At 60.4% G+C, this 24576-nt stretch overlaps 5 protein-coding genes across 6 annotated transcripts; 1 reads left to right on the forward strand and 4 right to left on the reverse strand.

Moving 5' to 3' along the window:
• Positions 1 to 99: 99 nt before the first annotated feature.
• HYPK (huntingtin interacting protein K) lies at positions 100 to 1202 on the reverse strand. Its single transcript, XM_069026189.1, has 4 exons — positions 979 to 1202; positions 745 to 800; positions 456 to 507; positions 100 to 258 (listed from the first exon to the last, which is right to left on the reverse strand). Exons 1-4 carry the CDS (start codon positions 1162 to 1164, stop codon positions 163 to 165), a joined length of 390 nt encoding a protein of 129 aa, XP_068882290.1. The 5' UTR covers positions 1165 to 1202; the 3' UTR covers positions 100 to 162.
• Positions 1203 to 2329: 1127 nt separating this feature from the next.
• On the forward strand, positions 2330 to 6153 carry SERINC4 (serine incorporator 4). The gene is made up of 12 exons (XM_069025761.1): positions 2330 to 2440; positions 2546 to 2677; positions 3102 to 3280; positions 3383 to 3462; positions 3557 to 3650; positions 3713 to 3924; positions 4203 to 4298; positions 4370 to 4496; positions 4741 to 4813; positions 5019 to 5070; positions 5176 to 5332; positions 5633 to 6153. The coding sequence occupies exons 1-12, from the start codon at positions 2390 to 2392 to the stop codon at positions 5847 to 5849; spliced, it is 1470 nt and encodes a 489-aa protein (XP_068881862.1). The 5' UTR covers positions 2330 to 2389; the 3' UTR covers positions 5850 to 6153.
• A 3912-nt stretch (positions 6154 to 10065) lies between these two features.
• SERF2 (small EDRK-rich factor 2) lies at positions 10066 to 10809 on the reverse strand. Its single transcript, XM_069026031.1, has 3 exons — positions 10749 to 10809; positions 10377 to 10485; positions 10066 to 10275 (listed from the first exon to the last, which is right to left on the reverse strand). The coding sequence occupies exons 1-3, from the start codon at positions 10753 to 10755 to the stop codon at positions 10212 to 10214; spliced, it is 180 nt and encodes a 59-aa protein (XP_068882132.1). The 5' UTR covers positions 10756 to 10809; the 3' UTR covers positions 10066 to 10211.
• Positions 10810 to 11165: 356 nt separating this feature from the next.
• On the reverse strand, positions 11166 to 13085 carry LOC138116575 (peptidyl-prolyl cis-trans isomerase FKBP8-like). 2 transcript variants are annotated; one of them, XM_069026030.1, is made up of 7 exons: positions 12832 to 13085; positions 12351 to 12696; positions 12006 to 12223; positions 11763 to 11935; positions 11608 to 11685; positions 11370 to 11473; positions 11166 to 11280 (listed from the first exon to the last, which is right to left on the reverse strand). In XM_069026030.1, exons 1-7 carry the CDS (start codon positions 13064 to 13066, stop codon positions 11244 to 11246), a joined length of 1191 nt encoding a protein of 396 aa, XP_068882131.1. In that variant the 5' UTR covers positions 13067 to 13085; the 3' UTR covers positions 11166 to 11243. The 2 variants fall into 2 exon arrangements, with proteins under 2 accessions (XP_068882131.1, XP_068882130.1); XM_069026029.1 differs by having other exon boundaries at positions 12351 to 12439; positions 12530 to 13085.
• Positions 13086 to 16696: 3611 nt separating this feature from the next.
• On the reverse strand, positions 16697 to 24576 carry PDIA3 (protein disulfide isomerase family A member 3). The gene is given in 14 exon segments (XM_069025746.1): positions 16697 to 17095; positions 17399 to 17456; positions 17974 to 18053; positions 18478 to 18606; positions 19406 to 19514; positions 20074 to 20256; positions 20680 to 20805; positions 21240 to 21356; positions 21825 to 21954; positions 22828 to 22935; positions 23332 to 23449; positions 24146 to 24224; positions 24307 to 24497; positions 24499 to 24576. Coding segments are annotated over 14 exon segments (1626 nt in total). The 3' UTR covers positions 16697 to 16975.

Raw genomic sequence — 24576 nt, forward strand, 5'->3', positions numbered from 1 at the left:
CCAACACAATACCACATGTCTGGGTTCCGCTTGTGGGTACCGTGCACCCAGGGCCAGGGGCACGTGCTCAGCCCTGCGTAGACCACAACGACAGCCCAGTCCCACCAGTGCCTTTATTGGTATGGCAAGAGGCCCATGCCTGGCAGCCCGTGGCCACCCAGCTCAGTTGGTGAGGGTGATAAGAGCCTCCACCACGTTGCCCATGTGCTCGCGCAGGCTGCGCTCTGCCGCGGCCCGTGATATTTCCATCTCCGTCATCTGCAGAAAAACAGCCCCAGCCCCGTACAGCAGCCGCAGGGCCCCACGGGCCGGGCAGGGTGCAGTGGGGGACACCCACCCGTGGGGACACCTGTCCGGCCTCAGGGCAGGCGTGCACCGGCCTCCTCCATGGGTGCAGTTTCGCACCCAAGATTTGGGACACGTCACAGCCTGCCTGGGGTCCCGCCCCTACTCACAATCAGCTCTAGGTCCTCCTTCTTGATGGTCACTTTTGCCAGTTCTTTCTCCCTACAACAAGAGACGGACAAACCTCCGGTGACCAACATCCCCCGCTGGCCACTGCCCCGGTGCTCCCTCGGCCGTGCGGCGGGCAGGAGCGACCCCTCGCAGCAGTGTGGAATGTGTGCTGGGAGGGGGCCGGGGAAGGGCCGGGATGTCAGACCGCTGAGCAGACGCCCGGGTCGTGTCCCGAGTGGTGACAAGTTGCAAGACAGGCAGTGCCCCGGAGCGAGCGCGGACGGTTACCTCTCCTGCTTCGCTTTCTGCTCCCGGGACCGCCGGTCTCCGATCACCGACATAGCCTGCCAGAACGAGCGCCGTCACCCCGCTGCGCGGCACCGGGCGGGTCAGCGCCACGCCGGCGGCACGGGCACCGGCACCGGGACGGGCGTGCAGGCGCGGCGGTCAGCGCCCGGCTCGGCCCCGCTGCAGGCAGCGCCCGGCCTCCCACCCTGGCCCGGTCCCGTCCCGCCGCCGCACCGTCTCCAGGTTGGAGCTCTGGATCTCCTTCTCCTCCGCGTAGTCCGTGACGCGCTCCAGGTCCGCCGCGCCGCTATCGTGCTTCCGCGGCTTCTCGGCCGCGCGGCCGCCCGCCCCATCGCTGCCGCCGCCGGAGCCGTTCGGCTCCGTCTCCAGCTCCAGCTCCACATCGCCCTCCGCCGCCATCCCGCCGCCGCCGCGGCCCGCTTCCGGTCACGTGCGCCGCCGGCCGAGCCAGCGAGCGGCGCGCGCCGCCACAAGCGAGCGGGGGCCGGGCCGGGTCCGCCCCGCAGCCCGGGCCCGCCCCCGGGCCTGGCCCCGCCGAGCGGTCACGTTCAGCGCTCCCCGGCGCTCTCGGGGCTCAGGGCATGTTGGAGCTAGCAGGGCCAGCACTCCCGGGCTTTCGGGCAGCGCGATAGCGGCGGGACCCCGGCGCTGCCGAGGCGCGGAGCCAGAGCGGGTGGGCGCAGCCCCGCCGCTGCCCGCGAGTGCCCGCTGCTGGAAAACGGGGGGTGCCGGGCCAGCGACCCCGATATGGCTCCCACCGCTGCCGCACGGGGGGTCGGACGAGCCAGGCCGCAGCGGGGCCCTGGCCGGGTCCCCGTGCGCTGCCGGGGCCGAGAGGCAGCTGGGCTGTGGCCGTGCTTCCCGAGCCCCGGTGCCGGGCCGTCGGAGGCCGTACCGCTGCGCGGCCCCGGCTGCCCCGGGCGCAGGCCGGTCCGCCCCCGCCGCTCCCTCCGCGCACGCGTGTCACATGTCACCCACCCACGCGATGGGGACACGGCGTCCCTCGGGCCGGGCTGTGCCCCACGCTGTGTGTGGTACCGGGGACACGGGGGATCTGTGTCACCGCCGCTGCAGCCGCGACCCCGGCATCCGCCGTGTCAGGCCTCTGCCAGCACAAAGCCCGAATGGCTGTAGAGCAGCTGAAGAAAGGTGACGCCAGCCCCAGCACAGTGCCCCCTGTATATCCTTGCTCGTCCACAGCTCCTGCCGACCATGGGGCATCCTGCTACCCGCTGGATGTGCTTCATGCCGTCCCACTACCCAGTGAGGTACCTGTGTCCCTTGGGTGCTTCTGTATCCGGGGCTGCTTCAGCCCTTCAGTAAAACCTATATCCTCCATACAGCTGTATGGCACTGCTCTGGGATGAGGAAGACATTGTGTGCAGACCCCACATGCCCCTCATGCAAGCTCATATCCAGGCCACCTGCCATGGCCTCGCCCTGCCCAATGGGGGGCCGGGGTCTGGGCAGGGTTGCCCATGGCCAGGAGTCACTGGGCAGTGCCCATGGAGCACCCCAGAGGTGGCTGCGTGGAGGGAGCAGTGAGCAGATGGCAGGGCGGGCCGAGCTGACAATCCCCTAATCCCATCAATGCCGCAGGCGCTGAGCAGAGCCGAGCTGGGCCATGGCGGGCACACGGGCACGCGGGCACCTCCTGCACCCGCTGCTCTTCCAGGTGGGACTTGGGGTCTGGCGGGGCTGGGAGCACGGCTGGGAGCGAGGCTGGGTGGGGAGAGTGTGCTGGCCCCTTGGGATCCCCACTGACCCTGCCCCTTCCCAGCTCTGCTGTGGTTGTCACGGGCTCCGTGTGTCCACGAGCACGCGTATCCTCTACACGCTCCTGCATGTCCTGGCCTCTGCTGTGTGCTGCCTCATGCTGTCCCGCACTGTGGCCCAGGCTATCACGGAAAAGGTGACAGAGGGAGCTGGGACACCCAGGGTACTGGGGGTCCCAGGGGTGCTGGGGGTCTCAAGGGTACCATGAGTTCTGGGGATACTGGGGTGCCAGGCACCTCAAGGCACCCAGGGGTATGCAGGGGAGCACTGGGTATGCCAGAATTGCCAGGGGCGTCAGGAGATTCTGGGGATATGGGCATGCTGGGATAGTAACAGGGCTGCTAGGAGTGCCAAGGGTGTTGGAGGTGCCAAGGGGGACGGGGTGCCAGGGGTACCAAAGCTGCAGGATTTGCCTGGCGTGCTGGGGGTCCCAGCGTACTGGGGAAGGTATTGGGAATGGTGGGAATATTGAATATTTGGACGTGCTGGATGCCGTGGGCACTGGGGGGTGCTGGGTGGACACACCAGCAGCCCTGTCCCATCAACCACCGTGCCTGCAGGTGCCCTTCTCGCTGGTGCTGTGCCAACACCTGCCGGGGGGCACAGACTGCGAGTGGCTGGTGGGCTCCTCGGCTGTGTACCGGGTCTGTTTTGGCACTGCCTGCTTCCACCTGGCACAGGCTGCCCTGCTGCTCAACGTGCGCTCCAGCTCTGACTGCCGTGCGCAGCTCCACAATGGGTAGGGATGGGCCATGGGGCTGGGACAGGGTGTCCTGGGATGGGGCTGCCCTGGGGTGGGGCTGTCAGGGGTTCTGTCCTACTGATGTTAACTGCCCTGCAGGTTCTGGCTCCTGAAGCTGCTGGTGCTGGTGGGCCTCTGGGCTGCCAGCTTCTTCATCCCTGAGGACAACTTCATCCAAGGTGTGTCCCCCATCCTGCCTGAGCTGGCACCCTGGGCACCCATTTTGGCCCCCATCTGCCCTGTGCTATCTCCACCTCTGCCCTCTTCCCCCAGCCTGGCACTACATAGGTGTCTGTGGGGGCTTCGCCTTCATCCTCATCCAGCTGGTGCTGATCACAGCCTTTGCACACACCTGGAACAAGAACTGGTGAGTGCTGGGGTGCCGGGTGGGTACTTGCCCACTGCCACCGCTCACCCACTCTTCCACAGGCTGACAGGTGCTGCCCAGGACAAGCGCTGGTATCTGGCTGTGCTGCTGGCCACAGCCGCCTTCTACACCCTTGCCTCTGCCGCCTTCTCCTTCCTCTACAAGTTCTACACCCACCCAGCCGCCTGCCACCTCAACAAAGCGCTGCTTGCCATCAATGGCAGCCTCTGTGGCATCATGTCCTTCATCTCCATCACACCATGCGTGCGGCTCAGTGAGTATCAGACAGCACAGCATGGCAGAGGCTGCCGTGCTGCATGGCCAGCTATGTCCTGGGCTGCGGATGACTGTGGGCCCCCGCTCAGGGCCAGCACTTGGGCTCTGGAGGAGAACCCAGCTCCCCAGGGTTCCTGCTGGCCCCTCCTTTACCTTGGTGCAAGGCATTGGCCAAGGGAGTGGCAGGAGGGGACTGCCCAGGGCCCAGTCAGAGCCCACCTGCCAGCTCATGGCACTCCAGGAACTCCAGTAACACCTCTGTCCCCACTCTTGCAGAGCAGCCGCGGTCAGGGCTGCTGCAGTCCTCGATCATCAGCTGCTATGTGATGTACCTCACCTTCTCTGCACTGTCCAGCCGTCCCCCAGAGCGAGGTGGGTGTCCCTGTCCACCACCAGCAGTCCCCACCATGATGCATGCCCTTCTCACCTCCACCTCCCCGCAGTGCTCTACAAGGGGCAGAACCTCACTGTGTGCTTCCCGGCGGTCCAGCAGGATGAGCTGCAGACAGAGGACACCACCGTCGCCGTGCTGGGTGCTGCTATCATGTATGCCTGCGTGCTCTTTGCATGGTGCGTGTAGCCTGCCTGGGCACAGCCAGCCCAAGCAGCACCACATGGGAACCCCATCCCCATGGCCAGCAGAGCCAGGGAGTCCCAAGGGGTGGCAGGACAAGAGCAAGTGGGGCATTGGTGGGCAGCCAGGGGCAGCACAGCAGACCTCCTGTGGCTATGGGGAATCCATGGGGCAGGCTGGGAGCCTGGCACAGGGTGATGGGTGCCTGTGTTATGATTTCTGCCTCTCTCCTGGGCACAGCAATGAAGCCTCCTACCTTGCTGAGGTCTTTGGGCCCCTCTGGATGGTCAAAGTCTACAGCTTTGAGTTTAAAGTGAGTATGGATGCAGCTGTGCTCCATGTCATCCTGCTATGGGCACCCCAGACCCACCACCTAAAGGCCCTGTCCCAGCCCCAGAGAGGGGCAGGTCTGTCTAGCCAAGCACTGAGAGCTGCCCACACCACCTGCCCTGGTGTTAGGCAGGGCTCAGCCCAGCCACGGTGGCCACAGGGCTGTCACCACTCTGCTCTCCCTGCAGAAACCTTCCTGTTGCTTCTGCTGCCCTGAGAATATGGAGGAGGAGCTGAAAGGTGACTGCAGTGTCCGTGTGGGAGAGTGGGCAGAGCCTGTGTCCCAGCCTGGGAGTGCTGGCAAGGGAGGGATGCAGGAGCTGTCATGCCCCCACACTCTCCCAGACACCAACCATACATGTGAGCAAGTGGAGGAGAGTGCCAGGGGACAGTTCATCATCCAGGATGAGCAGGACCGGGTGGTCTACAGCTACTCAGCTTTCCACTTTGTCTTCTTCCTTGCCTCGCTCTACGTTATGATGACACTCACCAACTGGTTCAGGTAGGGCCCTGTGCTGCTGCCCAGCCCTCCCTGCTCTCACTCCAAACCTCTGTGCCAGGCCAGGTGATGGTATCACCGAGATAGCGCCTGCTGGGGATGCTCAGGGCTCTGCCCGCAGACCTGCACCGCTCCAGTGGCAGCTGTGCAGTGCAGCAAGAAGGGCTGGAGGGCCCATGGCAAAATGACATGCCCAGGGACACATGGCCATTGGGACACAGGGTGGCCTGGTGGCTGCAGCTGGCACTGGAACCCCCTGTGTTGGCATCCCTGGTGCATCCAGTGTCTGCCCTCTCCCACCAGCTATGAGAATGCGGTGCTGGAGACCACCTTCACGCATGGCAGCTGGTCAACCTTCTGGGTGAAGGTGTCCTCGTGCTGGGTTTGTGTCCTGCTCTACCTGTGGCTGCTGCTGAGCCCCTTCTGCCTCCATGGCTCCCCACAGCACCGGTGCGGCAGTACAGGGTCGCGCATCGTGCGGCGCCGACGTGCTCCACAGCGCATCAACGTCTCCACATAGTCCCTGCCAGGACAAACTCTGCCTGGGGCTGGTCCCTGCCGTGCCCTGTGCCTGTGCCCTGGCCCTGCTTGGTCCTCCTGGCCTCCCCTGAGCCCCCATCCCAGGAGAAAGCAGCATCTGAGAGCCTGAGGGGAACCCTGGGAGGTGGATGCTGCCAGGGATACTGGCCCTGTGCTGAGCCAGGGCCACCCAAAGAGCCAGAGCAAGCTGGTGGCAGGTGCTCAGCCCACAGCCTGGTTGCCCTGGTTCCATGGGGTGCACTGGGGGAGCAGGGCTCTGTGCTGGCTGCCACTGCCGTGGTGCATTCACTGTAAATACCTGCTTCAATACATTTTTATATAAAATTCTGAACTGAGCCTGTGCTATTGCCCCATGCAGGCTGCTGCAATGGGGAAGAGGGGAGGGGGTGCCTGCAGTGCCCAAGCACTGGCCACACAACAGCTACAGCTGAGGACACCTTCAGGGTGGGTCTGCTGAAGAGGGGGGACAAGCAGGGGATGCAGAGCAGGGAACAGGGCCCTGGGGCGCAGGAGGGTGTGCAGCCTATGGCTGCTGCCCCCAGGGAGGGCACAGTGCCAGTGTGGCTGTAGGATCATAGCAGCCCTGGGCCCCCACCCACAGAGCAAACATGGCAGGGCGGCTCCCTGGGGCCCACAGCACCACGGGGCTGCAGCACAGGCTGTGCCCAAGGGGGCCCACACTTTGGTGGTGGCAGCAGGTGCAGGACAAGGACTGACACACATCACCAGGGCACCCACTAGGCTGGCACAGCCTGAGGATACAGGGCGGCAGGAGGTGAGGTAAGGGCGGGACCGCAGGGTGAGTGCCATTGGGGTCCAACTGGTCCCAGTGTGGCAGCAAGGCAACTGGGGGGGTTCTGATGGGAACAGCAGAGATGAGGGACTGCAGTGCCCAGTGCCTTGGGGCTGCCCCTCACACCTCTCCTGCCCAGGAGATGCAGGGACACATGGGGGGCTCGGGGGGAAGGGCAGCTGTGGCACCGTCTTGGAGGCATCAGCCAGGTAACACTGGAGTGGGGGTTCCCTGCAGCCCCCATCACCTGAGGGCTCCCCAGTGTCCTGGGCTGTGCCCCAGTGGGGACCTGCCTCACCCCACCCAGAAGACTGGGCCGAGTGCATCTCCCACAGCGCTGGAACAGCAGGGGAGGGAATTTTGAGCGGGTCCAGCAGCACAAGAAGTGGCACTGTGGGGAGGGAATGGTGGGGTTGTCCCAGCCCTGTGAAACATCCTGAGTCAGCAGCACTGCTGCAGGTCCCCACAGAGCCCAGCCCAGAGGTTCTGCCAGACCTCTGTGCTGCAGGCAGTGCAGGATGTCCTCTGGGGAAACAATGCTTTGCTCATGCCTGCTGCAAGCACAGGCCACTGGGCAGCCTGCCCACAACCACTGGCATGTCCCTCCGGGCCCTTCACTGGCAACTGCTGCAACACCATGTGTCCTTGGGGCTCCCCAGATGTCCCGGCCTCACACAGCCCCTGTGCCAGCCTCAGGCAGGATCTTTGAGGCCCTGCTAGGAGGATGCCAGCTTCCTACTGGAGACCGGCAGATGGCAGAGAATGGGGCATTCGCAAGGTACATCAGGACTGTGCAGCACGGCCACGCAGCAGCAGGGGAGCAGCCACTGGGATAACCAGGAATGTGCACCTGCCCAGGGGTCCCTGGGCCAAGCCCAGCTGCTCCCTCACACGAGGATGGTGAGCAGGAGCCTCTGGGAGAACAGCAGCCACAGCTCAGGGCTCAGCCCCTCAGCTCAGCTCACTGGGCTGCCGGCAGCAAGCCCTGCAGCTCCAGGGTACTGGAGCTGTCATCCATGCAGGAGGGGATGGAAGGCAGGGACCAGCACCCACCATGGGAGCAGGGGAGGGCAGGGTGCTTTGTGCTGCCGTGGATGGCCCCCATGAGGTGCAGGCAGGCTGGCTCAGCTGCCGTCACTCACCCCACCAGCATCCTGGCTCACAGCACATGGGGACTCGAATGAGCCCCCCAGGGTATGGCAGTACTGAGCACCCTCTGGCTCTGCAGAGGCACCATGACAGGTGAGCAATGGAATGCAGAGGGACAGCATGTGGCCCCCTCCCTGAGCACTGCCTTTCACACAGGACCTGGGGGAACAGCTCCCCACATCACCAATGCAGCCTCCCAAGCAGACAGGGAGCTGCCTTGCAGCAGAACTGGCCTTGGGCAGCCGCAGAGTTCCACCTCCAGCATGGACACAGCGTCCTCACGCAGCAGCATGAACAGCCACAGCTCCATGGACATGCCTTTCCCCAGCTCCCATCGGGACATTGAGGTGAGGGGCCTTCCCCTGGCCCAAAGAGGGGCACAGGTCTGCTCACCTGCAGCTCCTAGGCTTGGGCCCCTCACCATGACTCCTGTCACCCAGCAGGCCCCTGGCCCTCAGAGGTGTGAGGCAGAGGGACCCTGCAGTGCTTTGGCAAGAGGAAGCCTCCTGCCTTTACCCCAGAGGTAACCATGGCAGTCGCCCCATGTGGTGTGAAGGGCCAGGATGGAGGAGCTGAGCACACCCCTGTGTTGGCACCCACCTCCCTTGTCACAACAGGGGTGTGAGGGGAGGGACCTGCACCATGTACCAGCTGGTGCTGGCTGGGGATGGGGACACAGGGAAGTCCAGCTTCCTACTGTACCTCTGCATAAATGCATGCTGAGAGGACATCCCCAGCACGCTTGGCATGAGTCCCCAGCACCCCTGACCCCACAGCCAGGGCAGATGCACAGGGGAAGGGCCTGAGTGTTCCTCCTAGCAAGGGTGGACTTCTAGATCAAGCAGCTGCTGCTGGATGGGGAGCAAGCCACATTACAGATCTGGCACACAGAGAGCACAGGGCCGGGAAGCCTGGGGCTTTGCCAGGGTTCCAGCAGCAGCCCCACAGCAGCCAGTCACTGCACCAGCAGCAGTGACACACCAGTGATACCCCCAGGTACTGGAGTATCACCCAATCCTAATTCCACAAAGCTCATGGCGTGCTGCTCCTCTACAAAATCAGCTCCCTGAGCAGCTTCCTCAGCATCTGCCAGTGGATTGAGGACATCAAGGTGGGAAGGGTCCAAGACAACAGCACCCAAAAGTGGCAGGAGCCCTGAGGCTTCAGGAGGGTAGGATGTGCTGTGCCCCAACCTGTCCTGGGGAACAGGAATGAGACAGGCAGGAGCTGGCCTACTGCCAGGCAATGGGGACCCCCCAGGAACGTGGGAGTGCTTTCCCCAACGTTTTCCCTCTTCCTAGTGTTTGTATCAGGCCTGGAACTGCATTTGGCTCCCAGGCTCAGCAGAGGCATGATGGGAGGCAGCCAATGTGGCTGTAGGCTACCAGCCCCAAAGAGCCCCATGCCACCCTTCCATCCTGCAGGACACCAAGCAGTCACAGCCATTGATGCTGGTGGGGAACAAGACGGACCTGCAGCCTGGCCAGGCAGAAGGGGTCCCCACAGGCCACGGGCAGCAACTGGCCATAGCGAGCAGCAGCTCCTCAGGGCCTCCAGGGTAACCAGGGCCCCACTGCCACCCCCAGGCCCATGGCTGCCTGTTCTGCGAGACCAGCGCCAAGGACAGCACCAGCGTGGTGGAGGCGGTGCTGCAACTGGCTCGGTGAGGAACGCAGGCTGCCGCGGGACCCGACCCCAAGACCTGTCCCCGTGCTACCGGATCAGGCTGACGCCACGATTCTGGCCCTGCAGGGAGATGAAGAGGACTATCGGCACCGGTCTCCGCACTGGGCTGGACCTCAGCACCGCCACGCCGACGGCTCCGCGCCGCTGCCGGACACAGCGCGGCGCACGGGCAGCTACAGCTGGGCCCGCCCCGGCCGTGCCGCAGCGCGGCTCTCCCCCGGTGCGCAGGCCCGGCCGCCATCTCTCCACCGCCGCCCTCCGACCGGCCCTGAGCTCTCGCTGCGCCCCGGCCCGCTCCAGCGCCATAGTCTCCAGCTTCGTTCCTAGAGGCTCCCGGCTCTCCCACCCGCCCCGGGGCGTTCGGCCCTCAGCCCCCGCGCTGATCCCCGGCTGCTGCCCCAAGGACCGCCCAGGCCCGACCCCACCTTTGTTCCTCACCGTCAAGATGCCGCCGCTTGACTCTGCGACGGCCGCGCTCGGTCCTTCTCTCCGCGGACGCGATCGCTCCGTCGGCAGCACCCATGCTCTCCCACCCCCCGCCCGGCGCACGGACGAGCAGACGCAGCGAGCAGGGCTCCACAGCTACTTTAATAGGGGACGGCGCCGCAGGGCGCGGGGCGATGCCGGGGGTCCCGGCGGGACCCGGCCTGGGGCGGCGCGGGGCATCCTGCCGGCGGGACCGGCCCTGGGGCGGCGGCCCGGCGCGGCCGCCCGCTACTTGTTGCCCTCCTTCTTCTCATCGGCCTTCTTCTGCTTCTGCTGCATGATCTCCGAGTCCCTGCAGGGAGCGCGGCGGGGCTGGCGGCGGGGCCGGCACCGCCGCGGGGCGGGAGCGGGGAGCGGGGCGGGGGAAGCCGGCGGGGCCGGCCCGGCGCTCACCTCTGCTTGCGGGCGGCAGCCGAGAGCCCGTCGTCCCGCCGCTTGCCCTTGCCCGAGTCGCTCTGCTTCTTCAGGTTCTTCTGCCGCGCCAGTTCGCGCTGGTTCCCGCCTGCCACGGCGCGGCCGCCTCAGCGCAGCCCGGCCCCGCTTACGGGCCGCGGCGCAACCCGCCCCACACACTCCGGCCCGATCACTGCCCGCAGGGCGGGTCCCGGCTCACCGGCGGATCGTGGCATGGCCCCTGACCCCAGCCCCGCCGCCCTCCTGAGTCCCAGGGCAGCCCCCCCCGCCCCGGCCCACCACACTCGTCAGCCCCAGCACGAACCCCCTTTCTTTCTTTCCTTCCTTCCTTCCCCCCCCACCCCAACTCACGGGTCATGGCGCCGCTCCCTCCCACCTCCACTCCACCGCCACGTCCCGCACTGACCCCCCCCACGCTCCGCCCCACGCCATGCTTTAAGGGGAGCCACAGCCAATCACCGCGCCGATCCACCCCCCGCTGCACTCCCATTGGCGCGTCTCTCCGGCAAGACCCCGCCTGATTGGCCGCGGGCTACGGCCGCTCTTCTGCCGGCGGGGGCGAAAAAGCCGGAAGATTGGGCGCAAGCGCCGCAGCCGCCCCCGCGCGTCAGGGTGCGTGCCGTGCGGGACCACCCCCACCGTGACGTCACGCGCTGTGCGGGCCGCGCTGCGGAGCGGGGAGAGCCATGCGGAAGGTGCGGGACGGGGGGCGGAGCGCTGTCCCGCCCCTTCCTCGGCCCTTCCCCCCCGTTCTTCTCCGCCTCAGGGAGTGTGGGGCGATGCGAGGAGGACGGTATGAGAGCTCTTCCATCTCCTCGGTCAGGCTCTGGGGCGCTGCGGGGCCGCTCAGACCGCTCCTTCCGCCGCGGGCGGTGCGGGGGATCTACGGGGGGCGACGGATATGGGCGCCGTCCGCGCCAAGAGGGTGCGGGACGGGCATCCGTCCCTGCACAGCCTGATTCGCCTACGCACTCGGGGCTCGGTGGCGGCATCGGGTCGCGGTGGGGATTCTGCGGGGCGGTGCTGGATGGGGGGCTCTGGCGCTTCGCCAGCCGTGAGAGCTCGGTGTGGATCACCTGCAGGCGAGGAGCAGCTGCGGCGGGCAGGGCTCCGGTGGGACACCCGACGAACCCAGTACCGACTCCTGCGGGATCCTCTCCCTCCCCATCGCTCCTGGCGCCAGGTCCTGTGGGACCCCCGCCTCCCACACCTTGTTGGCCGGGTCCAGCTCCAGGGCTCTCCTCAGGACGAGCGCCGCCTCGGCGTCCCGGCCCTGCTCTGCCAGCAGCTGCGGAGAGAGGAGCGGAGGGTAGCGGACGGCCGGGCCGAGGGGAGCGGGGCGGTGTGGGGCGATGCGAGTCCCACCTGCCCGCGCCGGAGCAACGCCCGACCGTTGTCGGGGCTGATCCGCAGGGCCGCCTCGCAGGCCACCAGCGCCTCCTCCGCCCGCCCCAGCTTCAGCTCGGCGGCCGCGCAGTTGTTGAGGCACTTCACGCGCTGCTCCCGCAGCTCCTCTTCCTCCTCGGGCCCGGGCGGAGCTGCAGGACGAGTGGCGGCCTCAGCACCCCAGCCCCGCAGCCCCGGGCCCTCCTTCCCGTCCGGTCTCACCGGTGATGGGGCCGTCCAGGGCGCGTAGTGACAGCCGGTACGAACGCAGCGCCGCCGCGAAGTCACCCCGCGCGAAGTGGAAGTTGCCCCGCTCCCGGCGCTGCGAGCCCAGGCGGAGGCGGACAGCGGGCGGCAGCGGCTGCGGGTCGGGGCCGTCCCGCACCTCTAGCAGCGTAACCTCGAACAGCAGCGGCGCCTCGGGCGGCACGTCGGGCTCCCTGCTGGTACAGCGCCGGCTGCCCCCGACCCCTGCCCGTGTGCCCTGCTCGCCCCGGTCCGTCTGCCCTCCCGCCCCCTGCCTGCTCCAGTACCCGCCTGCCCGGTCCCTCTGCTTGCCCGCCCTACCTGCCCGGGCGGCCGTAGGCGTAGGGGAAAGCGGCGAGGAAGAAGGAAACCTCCCCGGGCTGCATGGTGGGAACGCCCAGCTCCAGTGCCTGTGGACGGGCAGGGCGGCGTTGGCGGGTCGCAGCCCCGGGCGACGCTGAGCCCGCACGGCACTGAACCGCGCACCGGTTCGGGCTCACCTGCACGACGTCCCCGTGACCCGGCACGAAGATGAGCCGCGGGTCCCGCTCCACCAGCCCGCCGTCCTCCAGAGCGCCCAGCACCTTCACCGACACCTCCTGGCCCGGCAATGGCCGCGGCCCGCCCGGCCCGGCCCGCACCACGCGCTTCCGCAGCAGCCCGTCCTCTGCGGGGGAGGAGGTGCTGAGAGCCCAGCTGGGAGCCCCGAAACCGGCACCCCTTGCCCGACTCTCCCCGGTACCGGCCGTCCTAGCCTGGGTCCCCAGCCCGGCTCTCCCTGAGGCCGCCCGCCGGCGCTCACCCGTCAAGTCGCTCCAGCCGTCGGAAGCGAAGAGCGGCCCGAAGCTGCCGGGCCCCAGCACCGCCAGTGCCTCCAGCCGCCGGTAGAAGAGCCGCTCCTCCTCGCGCACCGACGGCACCGCGATGGCGGTGTGAGGCAGCCGAAACCGCACCCGCCGGTCTCGGCCGGGTCCCCGCGGCCGCCCGCCGGCCCCTGTCTCCCTCTCCGGGGACCCGCCGGGCGACGGGCCCGGCATGTCCGCCCCCGGCCCTCCTCGCCGCCCGCCGCTACCTGCTAGCCTCGGTCCGGGCCCACCCGGGGCTCGTCGGCGGGTGCCCACGGCCCCCAGCCCGCACCGAGCGTGTCGCCACCGGTCCCGCCGCGCCGCGACTGCCGGGGGTCGCCCGGGCCGGGGACACGGCGGAGCGCATGCCGCCGCGCCGTTACCTAATGCCGGGAAGCGGCTCAGGGGATTAGTCCGGGCCGGCGGCAAAAATAGCTGGCTCAAGGCGAGCCCCGCCGCGGGGCTCCCGCCGCCCGGCCGGCCCGCTGCTGCCCCACCGCCCGCCGCCATCGCGCGTTCCGGGCCATGCCGTGGCTGCAGCTGTGTGGGCGTCTCCGGTGCCGAAGTTGGCGGGCCGGGTCTCCGGTTCAGCCTTCTGCACTTGCGGCTCTCGGCGGCGCGGGCGGTGCAGGGCTGCAGGCGGCGGCAGGGGGACCGGGCCTGGCGGGGGGGAATCGGGCGCCGGCGGGACTCACCGGCGGCCGCCAGTGTTGCAGGGGGCACCGAGGCCCGTGATCGCCTTCCAAGGCACCTGGGGAGTGAATGAGGGAACCGCAGGGCCCAGGGCGGCCACGGCATCAGGGAGCCAGGGGGAACCGAGGGGATCAGGGTTCCCTGAGCGACCAGAGGTTGGGGAATCGAAGGGACAGCAGGGAAAGCCAGGGTGGGGGTGAATGCATTGGGGGACCGGGGAAATCGGAGGAATGTCTTGGTTCCTGCGGGCCAGTGTCGTCCGTGCTCCGGCCGGCAGCCAGTTGGAGACACAGCACGGGGGATATGGCCCTGCCAGCTCATGCAACAGAGGCCAGAACAGTCCCTAGGGTGCCCTGGGAGGAGACAGGTGTCCCAAAACAGGACTCATGGCAAGCAGAGAGGCTTTGGCCAGGAGACCAGGGCAAACAAATGGACAGTGGAAACTTGGATGAAGCCCACAGTCTCATAGCCTCAGTCCATCTCTACCACAGTTGTATGGCCGAGCAGGGCAGCCCCTGTGCCCTGTATCCCAGCCCCAGAGGCTCCCCAAAAGGCCCTTTGGAGAACCTAGCTGTGGTGGAGGAGAGTGGCTCCAAAGAGCTTTTAGCCACGTGATCATCTGCTCCTTGCCCGATGCCAGGCTCCAGGTGAGCAGCTTCTCCTCAGCAGAAATCCTGTATTACTTACAGTAAGAGAGCTTGGCATCCATTGCCACAAGGCTCCCTGTTGCTTAGTGCAATTTGGCCCAGCCCCACAACCCTGAGGGGCTGAGATGAGCGCCTCCCTCAGTGCCCACAGCTGCAAGCTAGGTCTGGGCACAGCCCTGCCTGCTCACTGCCCCTCAGGCCTTGGGTCTTGGCAGGAACACGGGCCCTGTTCTGCCACACGGGTCTTGCAGGCCCAGGGTCTCCCAGCTGGGGCAGGTAGTACTGCACTGAGTACCATGGACCTGCATGCTCTCAGCAGCAGCAGGAACTGGAGAGTGGTGCAACTGGGAGCCAAGATGAAGAGGCTCATGCAAGGAACAGAGGAACGCAAGGCAAGCAGCAGACCTGGGCATGATGGCATCATAGAGCCGTGCTCTGGTCCTGCCCACCTGGGTTTTGTGTTTCAGGCACTTGAAGCTACAATTGTGCAGCAGTACCACTACCTCAAGGTGAGGCTGGATGCAGGGCATCTCCAGGTTTCTTCCTGGACATGATCCATACTTTTTTTTTCCCCTCCAGACTTATCCCAGCTAGCAGCAGAAGAATCACTGTGAATATCTCCACCAAAAGCTGTCTCACATCAAAAGCCTGATTTTGCAGTTTGAAAGAAGCAGGACCTCCTAGGCAAATCGCTGCTGCAGTTTTTTTCTTGCTCATCTGGACCTGTGTCTGAAGCAGTGCCAGCTGCTCCAGCTGCCCTGAAGCACCTGGGGCCAGCTCATTCCCTGCTCCCTGCAGGGGGAGAGGCAGAACCAAGCACCTGGAGATCTTTTGCTAAAGCCTGAGCCAGCTTGGGGGAATGTGTTACTTTGGGTGGTGGCTTTGCTCTTACACAGGACCAGCCCTCCATGCAGGTCTCACTGAAAGCAAGGTCTGTAGCCATCCTGTTTGCCAAGTATTCCAGGCAACAAATCTACAGATCCTCCCTCAAATGCCTGTTCCTCCTCAACTGAAGCTCAGTGAGGGACATCTGGGTAGCCACCAGCACAGCCCTTCCTCATCCTCTGTCTCTCCTGCCAGAAAGCTTCCCCAGGTCTGTGCTAACTTCACCCAGGCTGCTCTGAGCACCAGCAGTGATGCCCTGGGGCAAACATGCTGAAGAGTTTTACCTGTGTTCAGTGCCCCGGATGCCACCAGGTGAACAGTCACAAACCAGGGAGCAAAGCCAGGATCAGAACCACTTCCCTGGCTCTCCCTGGCTTGACGGAGGGCATTGCCCTGCCCACGAAGGAAGCAGAACTCCAGTTTGGTGTTCCATGGGTAACTGTCAGCTGTCAGTGGAGCTTGTTGTGTTCCTTTTCCTTGCAGCAGTGCCTGGAGCCCACAGCCAGGTGCAGGGCTCCTGCCAGTCTGTGCAGAGGCCACTGGACATCACATGCTCCTCCAAAGGTGCCTCGATACCTGCATGCATTAGGGGACAGAGCACCTGCCACAGCAGCAGAGCACAAGACGGTAGATGTGGTTTGCGATACTAATGTAGCTGAGAAAGAAACTGTTGTACTGCACAGCTACTGTAGTCAAAGAGGTACACCATAAGCCTTGTATGAGCTACTGTACCTGGAGTATTCCAGCAGCAAAACATAAGGTACCCAGGCCTTGAGTTGTGGGGGAGGAACCCACAGAGAAAGCAAGCTCTGACTCTTGCCATGGTAACTGCTGCCATGCAACAATACTTTGAGTATGCTGAGCCTCACTTCAACTTGCATGCAGTCCAGGAACCCAGAGCCAGGGCAACAGCCCCTACCTGGTCAGCCCATCTCTTTCCTGCCCTTCCCAAGGACAGCAGAACACCCTCAGAGGGTCAGTCACAGGCCATACCACACGGTCTACTCCTCCCCCTGCTGAAGAGAGACTCACAGCTAACTCACAGCTACCAGCCTGTTTCTTAGCACGAGAAGGAATAATTAACTGGTTTTATCTGCCCTCACCACAGCCAAGCACCAGTCTGTGACAAACACCCTTGGCCTGGCCCTACCTGTGTTCGGATAGAGGCTGTAGGTAGTAACACTCCTCCCCTACACCTGACTACTCCTGCACCAGCTTCAAAGCTGATTTATTGCTGTTGCCGAGTGAGGCCCTTGCCAGCCTGCTCCATGTGCCTGCACTGCTCTGATCCAACAGTCACAGTACCTCTGAGCTTGCTAGGGCAGCACACAGACAGCAAAGGCACTTGTGACCAGAGTCCCCCAGTCCAAAACGTGTGCAAATGCAGCACCCAAAGCCCAACACATTGGGACAGCTGTTGCTACTACATTCTGGAGGGGCTCTGGCAGCTGAGGAAAGAGGAGAATGGGCTAAAGGCTGAACTCAATGGCTAGGAAGGCTCACTGCAGGGAACAACTTGCAGCAGGAAGCTGCTGCCTACAAAGAGCAGGATCCCACTGTTAGGTCTGATGGGTTGCCCCAAGACAGGGACACTTGCTCTTAAGGGGGTCATTTTATTGTTTCACTTCTCCAAATGTACAAAAAAAATTAGAAAATAACTGTACCCCCACCCCCTCCCAAACCACAAAACAAACCAGCCTGGGGAGCCCCACAACAGTGCAGCTAAGAGACGGCAGGAAATTAAACATTACTAGATACAGCAGCTGGGACCCCTCGGCCCACATGGCCACTGGCTCTCCACAGCCCAGAACTGGCCCCAGTCTGACCAGTGCTTCCCCAATTCACAGAGCTCCTGACAAGGTGGCAAGTAGGTACTTTACAAATCCTCCTTCACCTTCTTCTTGGATTTCTTGGATTTCTCTTCCTCCTGCAGCACAGGAGTATTGGTTGCCTCCCGCTTCAGGTAGCTGATGAAGTCACTCACTTCTCTGCCCCCCTGCAGAAAGCAAACAACAGTCAGGTAGGACCTGTACCTGCCACAGGCTTCCCCTCTCCTCAGGGGAATTCAGGTGCCAAGGCAGGAGACCCAGGTGACTTCAAGCAGACTTCTCCCCAGGACCTACAGCACAAAGTACAACACTCCCAGCAGGAGTGTTCATCACCATCAGGTACCATCAGGTGTGTTCCCAGGGTAACAGGACACGGTGCCACCCCCAACTCCAAAGAAGCTTGAGTATGATTTGAACACCTGAATGCTCTTCACTTCTTTACAAAGCATCAAGAACAGCAAAACACTCACTTCATATTTCTTTGGACTCTGCTTCTTCCCAGCTGGAGCAAAATAGATGGTGGGGAAACTGGAGAGAGAGAAGAAACACATGAGCTCCTGACATGCTCTGATTTCTGTAAGACCAGCCCCAGCTGAAGGGACTCACATCCCACACTGCCCTGGTTTGACATGGCAGAGCTTCAGTGGCTCTGAGGCACCAGGTATGGCCTCCAAGAGCTGGGCCACACCCACAGATCTGGCTGAACTCACAGGTTCAAGTTTGCTAGCTGAACTGCTTTTGGAACAGCAAGCCTGGATTTGTTTTCACACTGCCAGGAACAGAATCACAGAAGATTCCAAAGCAGCAGGACAGACCTCCAGGCAGAGCCAGGACATCAGAATCCTGGAGAAGCCAGGCAGATCAGTGTATTTTGTTTTCACTCTTGATTTCTCCACATCGAGCCATTTCCCAGCAGTCACCTAGCTACTGCCTGGCAACCCCCACACCCTTCCCTGTGAGACTCTTTCAGCTCTTCAGTGCTGTGGCTGAGGTCAGACAGAGATGGACTCACGCACTGACGTGGTGTCACAGCAGTCAGACCTACCCTCGGACTTCATAGGGAGAAGGCACATCATTGGCTGTAGCATCCATTTTGGCAATGATGATATTGGGATCTTTGCTGAGCTGTGGGTAGAAAGAACCCATCAGTAACCAATTCCAAAATCCAGGAACCCAGCAGTCAGCACAATCTGGAATAGTGGTGTCAGAGGACAGTGTGCAGGGAATGCCATTTCACCAACCCTCACTAGATGGGAGACTATCATCATGCAGAGGAAAAAGACCCAAAAAGAAACTTGGGCAGTTGAGGCCAGTCACTGAATCAGGGAATACTCCTGTGCCCTAGCCAAGAACACAGACCAAATATACCAGTGTGGTTGCTACCACAGATCCTGCTGCAAGATATTTGCCCCCCCCACAGAGACACCAAAACTTGTAGTCCTCAGGAAGGCACAATTATGCCCCATTTTCACAGAGGCTAAAAACAACCTGCAGGATTCACTTACTGCTGCAAAATTCTAGTTCACATTTGCAAGAGTCTCAGACTTACCTTCTCCCCCAGTTCTTTGTATTTGGGCTCCAGATTCTTGCAGTGGCCGCACCATGGTGCGTAGAACTCTATCAGGACATCTTTGTCTTGTGCATTAACAATTTCATCGAAGTTCTCAGCCACCACCACCTGTAAGGTTTGATCCAACCAGTTAGTTCCTTCCAAGTCAGAGATGAGGCTGTGATATGACATGCTCCACACACTCCACCCAAGCCTGGTTCTCCCACACCTGCACAGCAAGCAGCAAAACAACCAAACATAGCACTCCTCATCTTCACCATGCAGGTAAAAACCTGCCATAAGTTACCAGCACTACCTCTGAGTGAGGTCTGCATATGGTCTCCTTGCAGGAAGATAAAAGCCATTTCTTTTTAATCCCAGCAAGCAATCAGCCTAGCAGGATGGGCTGAGACCATCCCCATCCCCCCAAAAACATCTGTGAATCCTGTGACTCACACTCCTGTATAAGGCACTCATCAAAAAGCCAGGACAGGGAATGCTCTTACTTAGGGCAGAATTGCCTGGGAGGATGAAAGGCAGGAATTATACCAGATCCCAATGATGAGATGAACATGGAGTCACAACCAGTAAAATAGTGCAGTCACAACCAATAGGAAGACCATGCCATGAGGGAGCACAAGCCAAGAGGGCAGGCCTTTGTGTAACCCCCAGAAATCTGGATGCTGCTGCACTCATGAAGCATGTAACTGTTGTGGCCAAGCAGCAGCTTCTATGCTGAGAGAAAAAACCAGAACCCAAGCTGCACGTCTCCCTCGCCTCAGAAAGCTGCAGTGGAACAAGGGAGTGAGTAATTCCTCTATCACCACAGAGGCCTCTTGAGTTGCCACCGTGCCACACTACCAGCACTTCACATAGGCACAGGAAGCTGCTGCTGAGCAGTGTCTCTGCAGCCATAAGCACCACTCACCTTTACGGGGCCATCGTTGCTTTCAGGGACAGGCTCTGACTTCAGGTACTTTTTCAAGTTTCCATCAAAGTAATCTTGCAGGAATCTCTCCAGAGCCTTTCCGTCACGGCTAAAAGAAAAGTGATGTTACAGCCATCATCACACACACAGCATGAGAGGGAGAAACTTTCAAGGCTTATTTAAGCTCCTTCCACCCACACAACAGATGCCACCTGCATCTCTGACAGCACCAGTCTGGGGCTGGCTTAGCAGACCCCAGAACAAGTCCAAGGATGTCCTTAAGGGCTCTGACAGGAGGCTGGATGCACATCCCATTCAAGGTTTTAGGCCTTTCAGCATCCTTCAGGTTTTTTTCAAAATGGAAAGGTACAACTATTCCTTCTGCCCTTTATTGCACCCTAATTCCTAATCAGACATTTCAGTATCTTGAATTAAATTCTCTCCCTTTGTATAACAGGAGGGGCTGCAAGCTTTCTAGAGAGCAGGAAAACACATGAGCAGGAGCCATTTTGACCCAGCACTTACATCTTCCAGCTGGAACATTAAGCTTTCCTGTTTCCTCCAAGCTAACAAAGCTTGGAGGAAAGCTTTGTTAAATCATCTGGTCAGAGACCTCTAGACCAAAGTCCATCAAGTGACACCCACTACCACCAAGTTCAAGAACTCACGAGAACTCTTCTTGCATGACGTATTTATCTCCTTTGGCAGTTCTGATGGCAACGACAGGGGCCTCGCCCACGCTGCTGTCCAGACCAAACTCAGAAAGCTCATGGCCAAAGGTTTTCCGACTAGCAACAGCATAAGACAGTTTGTGGCCAGCATCCAAGAACTTCTTTGCAATCATCATAACTCTGAGGGGAAAAAATAACAAACAAAACCACAAAGCATTATTTCTTGGAACATTTTCTTCCACATGATGTAACACCCTTCAAGATGACGTGCACATCAGACTAGGAATTCAGTGGCACAAAGTGCTCTTCAGAGCCAAGTCCTGTAGAAATGGTGCTGAGAAGCAGACCAGTAAGCTTGTGTCTGTGGTGACTGAGGCAAGTGTTGTGTGTTTCCATCCTCCACCTGCGTGACCCCAGGGCCTCAGGCACGAAGGGCAGAATTGCACACCACAGCAGTGAGGCAGTTTGTGGGTAAGGTCTAAGTCACTAAGGACCAGGGATCCAAGAGCAATCATGCAGGGTTTCAGAGGACTGTCACCCAAGCTATGGAACTGCAGCAAGGCAGGAACAGTCTGAGGCTGATTTACCCCCCACCACTCCCACCTGTTGCGCCAGTAGTTGGATCCCTTTGCATTCTTCTCATAGTCAACGTCGTAGTATGCCACCAGCAAGTCCTTGCCCTGGATCAAGTCTTTGTTGTCTTCAGTCATGTGTGGGCAGATACCAAAGCTGTCAACGAGAGAGGTTATTAGCAGAGTCCATGACCCCAGAACAAGCTTGACACAGCACACTTGCTTCCCACCTGGGAGTGTTAAATGCCAGTGATTGATCAGGCCTCAAGAAGAAACACTTTGCTCATTCCTGTACCAGGTTATTCTGAGTCAAATCTCCATCTCCAGCTACATCAGTGGCTAGAGCTGACCCAAGTAAGGCCAAAGTTAGCACAGTTCTCATAGATTCCGTTTTTAAACAGAATCATGGTTAGAATATGGAGAGTGCATGCCAACAGCCAGGCCGGGATTTCAAGAAGGTGTCCCCAAAGCGAAGCAGTGCCAAGGCACGCAGCAGGGAGTGGCAGCAATGCCAGCTGGGAAAACAATCTCTGACAGGGGCAAAGCCAACTGGAGCTAGTCTGTCACATTTGTGGGTGAAGAATCACTCACATGTTCTCTTGGATGAATTTCTTAATCTTTCCACTGGTGATTTTGTCTTCTGGATACTTGATAGAGCTCTCCTCAAACTTGTTGGTCAGCCGTGGAGGACGGAATAAGACAATACCTCTGCAGGGAAGCAGGTATTGTGAATTAGTCCAAAATGTCCCCGGGAATCCAAGGACAGCAGCCAGATGAGGCAAGAACCCAATCTCCAGTGACAATCCCCGCTCATCGTTCATAGCTCAAACAACACTGTCTAGCTTCTTGGTGCCACTAGTGCATTAGGTGTACCTGTCAGAGCCTTCTCCATGATTCAGACAGGCCACAATGAGAAACAAAACTCCCACCATAACAAGGAATATGGAAGCAAAATGTCTCTGTTGAGATACTTTCCACCCAGAGGCAGACACAAATGCTTCAGAGCCTCTAACCATTTACACCTTTCTGTCTCAATTCAAAAGAAACACCACTGTCAGCTGGGGAAGAAACCAGACCTTAAGCTATGTTTAGAAAGTGAAACCAGTTAACAACTGGCATCCATGGATTTGTTCCAAATGCCTCAGTAACAAGGAATCTTTGTATTAAGTAACTTACTCTCCATCTTCCCTGTACTTCTGCACCAGCTGCTCCTCGGTGGTGTGCGCAAAGCGGTAGTTATCCCTGAGGCTGTTGGCTGCTTTCATGAACTCCGAGTAAGCATCCCCAGATGCATCACCAAAGAAGCCTGCAGCAGAAAGGGAGACTGTGACCTCAAACCAACCCAGCTGCAGACCCTCTGCAGCTCTCAGCATTTTTCTCTACAATGCACTGGGATTGGTCCTGAATCCAGTCCTTCAATGCATGTTGAGGCCTTTACCTTCAACAGCTTCTCTCCCATGTTTTGGAACCTCCTTGCACCCCCTCCTTTCCAGCAGCAGGAAGGTACTCAGGAGAAGCCCAACTTGGGCATTCAGCCAAGGACAATTGTCCCCTGAACACCCAGACATCCACTGGTGACTGTGTAACAACAGCCACTGGCACTTAATAACAGTAAGTTTAGGAATGCTGATTAATACTCATGTGGTTATACCTACAAGATGACACCTGAGCTGCACCATCTGCTGTAGCCACATGTAACCATAGACACATCACCCGATGCCAACAGTCCTCTGATGCCACCAGACCAACAAATGCACCTTCCAACACCCAAAGCTACCTGTTGTCAGCCAGCAAAGAAAGCAACAACCTTTGGAAAATATATACTATGGTACCAGGGGAGCCAACAAAGCCAGATGAAAAAAATAAAAAGAAAAAAGTTTGGAAGGAATACCCAGAGGTCCTCAAGTCCAATCTCCCACTTGAAGTACAACCAGCCCCAGTCAGACTAGGTTGCTGAAACCTTTGTCCAACTAAGTTGTGAAAATCTTTCAGGTTGGATGTTTTAAAATCCCTCTGGATACATGTTCTAGGGCTTTATTGTTCTCATTACCAACAGTGCTTTTGTTCACGTCCATCTGGAATTTCTTTTGCTACAGCCTGTGGTACTGCCTCTGATCTTTCCACACAGGCTCCCAGAGCCCAGCGCCCACTCATTTCACGATGCACTGCCTCTACTCACCCACGACAGAAGCATCTTTATCGCCAATGAACTTCTCAAACTCAGCCACAGAACTGAGAGCCACCGAAGCAGGTCCCGCCTGTTTCTTGAGATGGCTGACAATCCCATCTTGAAAGATTAGCAAAATAGTTAAAGGGATCAATACCAAGTTCCACAACACATTTTTCAAGCTTCCTAAACCAAAAATGGTTTCTGCAGAATCCATACACATCTCCCATACAACACATATGTGAACTGAAGGACTGCTCCCATCAGCTTCACAGAGGAACTTTCTAGCATCCTGGGAGCTAGGAGCTAATGTGGAAACCTTCACCTTTAAAGGAGAGCTTTAAGGGAAAATAAACATCCCAGGCTTTGCCAGCACAGAGTTCTGGAAACGGTAAGGGGTTGGGGGATGTATGGGTAGGTGGGAACCTTCTCTGCATCCCTGGACACTAGGCTGTTACATGTGGGCCTGCCTCCTGCAGCAGCTCAGCAAGCCAGACGCTGCCAACCAGCTCTTACCTGCTGTTCTGGGCCCATCATAGGTCCCTGCCTCTTCTCCATCTCGAAAAATCTTTAATGTGGGATATCCACTGACTCCATACTTGTTACAGGTGTTGGAGTTTGCTGTACAGTCAACCTAAAGGAAAAGAAATCTTGCTACTCAGCCCGAGATCAGCCCTAACACACCCAACCCAGCCAAGGGACTAGAGGGATCTGTCACACACTGCCTGCTGCTGGACAGCCCAGACTGGGAAAGAGGTAGCACAGGTGTAATGAGAGGCCCAGAAAAATATTTGAGAAAATACTGGAAAGACTAAATAGCTTCAAGTTTGACCAGACTACACATCAAAAAAATACTAGAAAGGATAGCTTCTTGCAATCAATGACAAGGAATTTCTCAGCACCATGTCAATCATGAAGCTCATATAACACCTGAAGAAAACGGGCTGACCTGACCAGGACGGCATGGTGCCAAGACTCCATGCCACTTCCCATAAAGGAAGAGAGAGATTCTGATTTGAGAAAACTCTACAAGTTTTGTAGCAGAAAGATTGTGGCTTCGTCTGGTCAGCAGGCCTCAATGGGTATGTGAAGCACGGTGCTCACTCTCAGCCTCATCACACAGCTCAGAGCAAGCCTATTTCCCCGGCTGGGGCGAGCGCTCACACACCCTCTGCACACCAGCTGCGCGGCTGCAGCCCTGCGAGGATCGGCTTCCAGATTATTTTAGGGCTCCAAGGCATCAAAGAAACGACGCCCGTCGGACCTGCAGAGCTAAAGACCGCTCGCTGGCCGCCTCCGGGCCGGCCCCAACGCGGGAGCCTGTGCTCACCTTCACGAGAGGCACGATTCCCTTCAGCCGGGTCGCGGCCGACTCGTATTCCGGCGCCAACCGCTTGCAGTGCCCGCACCTAGGGGCACGGAAGGGAGTCAGACCGGCCGAGTACCCGTCTCGGCCCGCCCCCGGCCCCCCCGCCCCCAGCGGCCCCTCACCAGGGCGCGAAGAACTCCACGAGCACCAGCCCCGGGCGCTCCGCCAGGCCACTCTCGAAATCGGCATCGCTGAGCTCCACCACGTCGGAGGCGCGAGCGCCGAGGGCGAGCAGCAGGAACGGCAGCAGTGAGGCAGGCAGGGCCCGCAGCAGGGCCCGGGGCGCGATCATGACGGCGGGAGCGGCGGGTCCGACAGGTCCGGGAGCGGCGGGTCCGGGAGCGGCGGCTGAAGAAGCGCCGGGGCCGCAGCCGGAAGTCCCGCCCCCGCAT

Source organism: Aphelocoma coerulescens, chromosome 10 (genome assembly GCF_041296385.1).
Source record: "Aphelocoma coerulescens isolate FSJ_1873_10779 chromosome 10, UR_Acoe_1.0, whole genome shotgun sequence".
In the NCBI taxonomy this organism is placed as follows: Eukaryota; Metazoa; Chordata; class Aves; order Passeriformes; family Corvidae; genus Aphelocoma; species Aphelocoma coerulescens.